We start from the raw sequence: 6,575 nt of genomic DNA on the forward strand, positions 1-6,575 counted from the left end.
TAGTTTATTTTAAGATAAAATAGCCAGAAAGGCAGTATTTAATAACTAAACATATGATACAAGTAGATCTTGTCCCTGTGGAAGTAAGAATTTATTTACTACTGTTTGAAATGTATATAGATAGCAGGGATTAAAGGAAACAAACTTATACTTGAAAAAGAGATTTCCTTAACTGAGACATCAGATATTGTACTGTGTGCATGCAGCAACAAGAGTATAGAAGTGATTGATATGAATACTGGTCAGAGAGTGAGAAAAATGACTGAAGTTCATTCCAGACCAGTACATGCAATCTGCCAAAATGAGGTACATAAAAGTTTATACATAAATATGTAGTTCTAATGACTGCTTTTCTGGTTATTGTTGTGTAAATGTATTTTTTTCTATCGTTTCTCTCACAAAGAAATTGGTTACAGTCACATTTCATGTAAAAATAGCTATTGCATTCAGGACATGTGTTGAACTGTTTGCAGCTGCTTAATACATTAAAAACATTGCACATCTTTTGTATTTCCTTACTTGAATTTTGTTCTTTGAATATGGGAAATGCAGTTCTATTGAATTATTTTAAAATGCATTTAATTTAGAGATTATTCTTGCGTGAATTAATGAGTTTTTTTGCAGAATTGTTTTTACTGTAAATGACTATCATGGTAAAGAAAAGAAACAGTTTGAAAGCAGTTTATTGCTGTATACAAGTTTAAGCCAGTTATTAAAAAAATATCTGTGCAATTTTAATGTTTCTCAAGAGAAAATGATATCTTTCATTTTAGGGTTCACAGTTCGTTTCTCATCCATCAAATGCCTATGACCTGTTTGCCTCAGCTGCTGCTGGTGATTGTATCAAACTCTGGGATCTAAGAACTAACAGGTATACACAGAAATTTGTACTCACCTTCATAACACAGTACAAGTAATTTTCTTACTTGTGATTACAGGGCTCGACTTTAACTCTGTAGAGGACTTGCCTATAAGGCAACTTCAACTATATTTTTACTTACCCAAACCCAATTTTGGTTGCCCAAATGTAACATGATGTGATGAGGTATTGCAATATAATGTAGCAACAAAAACATAGTGTATGATTTTCTGAGAAGTATTTCTTGGGATCTTTTATATATTTCACTTTCCCGAAGGGCAACGGATTAGGATTTTTTGCCTGTTTGCATTCCACTTTTACCTGCAGAGGGCAATAGGGCAGTCCTTAAGGTCGAGCCCTGGATTATTGTATGATATCTTAAGAAGTAAATCCTGATTAAATATGTAAGTAAATTTGGAATTCAGCTAAAAGGTGTTAATTGGTCAACTGGTGAACTGTGAAACAATGAGCAAGGGAACATTTATGATACTTTTTTGCATAAATATACCATTACTGCATATAAGCATAAAGTACTGTTCATGAAGAAATATGCCATTACAGCATGAGAATATTCTGAAAGTCAGCCATGATTTCTAAAGGCAGTTATTAAAAAAAGTAACTTAAAACACAATTGATTATTTATTTTTCAGTTTTTTAATTTTGTTACCTTAATTCTCTGTGTTGTTTTTAATGTTATATAATGTCTTAAAAACTTATAATTTCTAGGGAAAACTGATTAATTTGCTATATTTTGTAGATGTGTTAGAAGATATGAGGGTCATCTGAACAGAGTACATCCGTGTGGTTTATCATTCAGTCCGTGTGGGAGATTTATTGCTACAGGATCAGAGGATAAATGTGTAAGTATATCTCAGTTTTAGGTTGACACCATATAATACATAGAGGATATTTATTTGTTTTAGTATATGATCAAAATAGCTTTCACTGAGGGAACAACAGATGCAATATTCTAAATCAAACAGGTTTTCTTTTGTCTTTTCCATGATTTTTACCTGCACAACATAACATACAATGTTTATGTTAGAAAAAACTCTTAAATTTATTGTTTTATAACATTTGTAGACTTTTTCTACATTGTTATATGAAGGGTCTACAATGGAATATATGTTCAGTTTGTCTTTATCGAGGTATATCTTTAAGGCTTAATAATGTAGTATATCAGATATACATATTTAGGTTTACATTTCCAAATAAATGTGTTAGGGACCTCCGTGACTCCAAATCACTTGCCCCTCACCAATCTGGGTTCGAGCCTCACTCAGGGCATTGAATTCTTCATGTGAGGAAGCCATCCAGTTGGATTACGGAAGATCGGTGGTTCTATCCAGGTGCCCACCTGTGATGATATAATGCACATAGTGGCACCTGTGGTCTTCCTTCAACATCAAAGTTGGAACATCACCATGTGACATATAATTGTTTCCGTGTGATTTTAAACCATAATCAAAATATAAATATGGTATGATGATGATAATAGAAGACTTGCTGTGCAATATTGTTAATAAACACTGCTGTCTGAGTTAAGTTTATGCATGTCAAGCAGTCAACCCCCATCTTTAATTAAATGTTATATTTACTTGCCTTAGAATATATCCTGTGAGCAATTTGTTACAAGTATAACATATCTGATTATTACAGACTCATTTAATAACTCCGTTAAGTTTCAATGGAACCTGAAAGGTCAATATTTTTCCATATTGACGCTCGAATTTCATATCGGGTGTGTGACTTAAATTGTGGCATCAGTTTCATGTATGTCATTGCGTTTAAAAGTTCTTTAACGATGATATTTTTAATTTTATTCAAGCTTAGTAACAAGTTTTTATCATTTATATAATAATTTTACGCGAGGAAATGTATGTAATAAAAAGATTATTGTACCCCCCGACAACAAAGTTGTAAGGGGGTGTATACTGGTTTCAGGTTGTCTGTCTGTCCGTCCGTCTGTCTGTCCGTAGACACAATCTTGTGCGCACCATCTCTCCTCATCCCCTTGACACAATTTAATAAAACTTCACACAAGTGATCAGTAACAACATTAGTTGTGCATGGGGCATGTTAGGTTCTTTCAGAAAAAAAAATGCAGAGTTATGGGACTTTGTTTTTTGTTACTCTACTATATACATAGACACAATCTTGTGCACACCATCTCTCCTCATCCCCTTGACACAATTTAATGAAACTTCACACAAGTGATCAGTAACAACAGTAGTTGTGCATGGGACATGTTAGGTTCTTTCAGAAAAAAAAATTGCAGAGTTACGGGACTTTGTTTTTTGTACTATACCATATACGTAGACACAATCTTGTGCACACCATCTCTCCTCATCCCCTTGACACAATGAAACTTCACACAAGTGATCAGTAACAACAGTAGTTGTGCATGGGCATGTTAGGTTCTTTCAACTACAAAAATTGCAGAGTTATGGGACTTTGTTTCTTGTTAACATACTATTTACATACTGTCTGCATATGCAATCTTGTGTGCGCCTAATCTTCCGAACCCTTGCACACAATTTAATGAAACTTCACACAAGTGATCAGTACTAACCCTAGTTGTGCATGGTGCATGTTACGTTCTTTTAGATAAATATTCTGCATAGTTATGGGACTTTGTTTTTTGTTACTATACTGTATACATACAGTCTATATACATACAGTCCACATAATTATGCAATCTTATGTGCGTCAAATTGCAATGTACTGTGTCAGTGCATGCGGGGGTACATTCGTCACCTTTAGTGATAGCTCTAGTTAGATTTGCATCAAGAAAAATGCACCTGTTCTTTCGCAAAATAATATGGCGCTTCTAAAGTTGCGCAATATTTCCCCTGCAGAACTCGTGCATATTTCTCGATACAAATCTAATAATCAATAAATGTAGGTTCAGTATAAGCTTTAGTAAAAGAGTTACCTATTTGCCATAAACAGTATTTACTGTGACTGTGATAATGTGTATTTAAATGAAGATGTGATAATTTCAGACTTACATATTTGACATGAGATCAGGGACTTACCTACACAAGTTACAAGGTCATACTGATGTGGTATCTGATGTCACCTTTCATCCTTCAAACCCACAGGTAAATCAGTTACTTACTGATGTTTTTAAAGGTAAATTTTCTCAGTACCTTCATATGTGTGATCAGCTGATAATGTTCAGTTACTTGACTGCTAATAGTTTGTTCCATGGTCCAACCTATAGTTCAAAACAGGTTTGCTTTGGACCTCGTGCAGATAGTTCCTTTTTACTAGTAATGTTAGCACATGCATTTTATTTTTGTCATGGTCAAAATATGTTTTACTTTTATTCTGCAACATGATAATATAAATAAAGAATCCTCAATTCTTTTCCATGAAATATGAATAGTTGTACATGTACCTAAATGGTTTATTACTTATAACTTTTTCCGCTACCATTATAAATAACCTCTAATGGTTCGTATTTGGAGAACTTGCACATTATATTTACAAGTAAACTTGTTACATGACTACGTTATATTAATCACGGGTCTATAGTTTGTGCTGTATGGCTAGTTTATATTCAGCACATGTTTACTGGGCTAATAAGTCAAACATTTAAATACAAAACTGTGAAAATGATTTCTGATTTCATGTAAGAAGACACTTACTGAATGACTTCTGGATCAGTAGTTGAAACTGTTGGCCTTTGGTCTTTTGGACCTTGAGCAAGAGTTCTGACTATTGATTGGCAAGCCATTCAATAAGTGCATAATATTTGAGCCGCACAATGAGGAAACCAACATAGTGCATTTGCGACCAGCATGGATCCAGACCAGCCTGCGCCTCCACGCAGTCTGGTCAGGATCCATGCTGTTCGCTTTCAAAGCCTATTGCAATTAGAGAAACCGTTAGTGAACAGCATGGATCCTGACCAGACTGCGCGGATGCGCAGCTGGTCTGGATCCATGCTGGTCGCAAATGCACTATGTTGGTTTTCTCATGGTGCGGCTCATTTGCATTGAATCATGGAGACAATTGCTAGTTTTACTGTGCCAAGTTACTGGCCTAATAACCCATGAAACCCTTTTTTATTGAAATATTTGATTGAACATAAGGAATGTTTCTTTCTCAGTTTCTTCAGAAAGGTAATGATTGCATTTGAGGTTGTCCATTTTCACAACTAGATGCAAAACTCCATTAAAATATTAGTTTTGCTGTCTTCATGAAAACTGATGTTTAATATTTTGTCTTTGCAGCTTTATACAGCAAGTTTAGATGGACATTTAAATATATACACAAACAGATGACAGACATATGTTTGGTTTGATTGTACACAGACACTCTCACAGAACAGTCTAGTCATTATATCATATGTTATTCATGCTGTCACATGAATGCAGACGATTTGCAAGTTCTGTGATGCTTGGTACTACATTGGTGCAAGTTACAGACAGAAATTAATGCTATGGAAATGTGGATGATGGCATCAGATAAATGTTTAGTAGTAGAGTCATGAAATAAGAGATAATTACCAGATAAATATTTATCTCTCTAAATGGAAGATACATTAAGGGAGTATGGGCAAGAATTATTTGTGCTTAAGGAGGAATAACATCTTGACTACATGCCAGAAGATTTTCGATTTTGCTCTGTTCCATGTAAGAGAACATTTACTGGATGATATATATGACCTGATTTAACTAAACTCTGCTGAAACAGATAGAGAAAGTGTATATATTGTACCATTTTATACTTTCAAAGTGGGTCTTATATAATGACACGATTGCTGGATTGCCATGTAGACTCCTGGAAGTGACGCCATGGTACTTGCCTCTAAATTGATATACAGTGTGTATGCAATTAATAAGTCATAAGTGTAACAATTTTATGTGTGGAAAAACCCAGTCAACTAGGTGGTACTTATATATATCTGCTGCCAGTTTAAGAAGGCTAAAAAATGACCAGTGAAACAGTATAAAGGAATTCATGTGAGAAATCTTTCAATAGATGAAAATCAGGCCCAGGTTTTAAAAAAATAACCTTGCATGTTGGCGATGGCAATACTGACTCTGTCCATATCAACATTTATTTTAAGATAGTTCTATGCAATTGTCTTTAATCACATTGACACTGCCATATCAGTATTATTCATGAGTATTTTAAATTCCAGTTCATTCCTGCTGTGTTCAGTCTTTATTATCACATGACTAACTTATCACATGACTATGATCACAGAGTATCTTGAGAATTTTTAATGAGAGTCACCTTCTGATTTCTATAAAAACTGTGAACAATTACTGTTTATGAATGGGTACTGGCAGTTAAGAAGGTTATTTTTTGTGACCAGGTAACTCACCTAATTGTTTTGTCAGCTTAAATCTTCTAAGTATGTACAACTATGATGCTAGCAAAAACAGATTTTCCAGTCAGTGGATTTTGCTGCTAAATTGGAAGATTATACACGTTATATTTCTTTTTTTTCTTGAAATCATAATAAACACAAATAAAAGTTACTGGTCATAATTCTTTGATCCCTGCTTATTAATAATGATACAGATCATTGAAAAAACGTCACAAAGCTGTATTAGGAACCTCTTTTTCTTTAACACAGTGTAAATATTTGAGCCGCGTCATGAGAGAACCAACATAGTGGCTTTGCGACCAGCATGGATCCAGACCAGCCTGCGCATCCGCGCAGTCTGGTCAGGATCCATGCTGTTCGCTAATTGGT

General features: G+C 34.4%; 1 protein-coding gene across 2 annotated transcripts in view; it reads left to right on the top strand.

Annotated features, from left to right (window-relative positions):
- LOC123529669 (WD repeat-containing protein 27-like) overlaps positions 1 to 6,357 on the top strand; it is a 32,514-nt gene extending 26,157 nt beyond the window's left edge. For both annotated transcript variants that reach the window (XM_053517715.1, XM_053517724.1), the window contains exons 20-24: positions 185 to 306; positions 774 to 871; positions 1,617 to 1,719; positions 3,865 to 3,963; positions 5,101 to 6,357. In XM_053517715.1, the coding sequence (XP_053373690.1) occupies positions 185 to 306; positions 774 to 871; positions 1,617 to 1,719; positions 3,865 to 3,963; positions 5,101 to 5,151 (473 nt within the window). In that variant the 3' untranslated portion in view covers positions 5,152 to 6,357. The remainder of the gene's footprint in view (positions 1 to 184; positions 307 to 773; positions 872 to 1,616; positions 1,720 to 3,864; positions 3,964 to 5,100) is intronic.
- The last annotated feature ends 218 nt before the right edge of the window (positions 6,358 to 6,575 follow it).

The sequence above is a fragment of the Mercenaria mercenaria genome, chromosome 1, assembly GCF_021730395.1.
Source record: "Mercenaria mercenaria strain notata chromosome 1, MADL_Memer_1, whole genome shotgun sequence".
NCBI classification, from domain to species: Eukaryota; Metazoa; Mollusca; class Bivalvia; order Venerida; family Veneridae; genus Mercenaria; species Mercenaria mercenaria.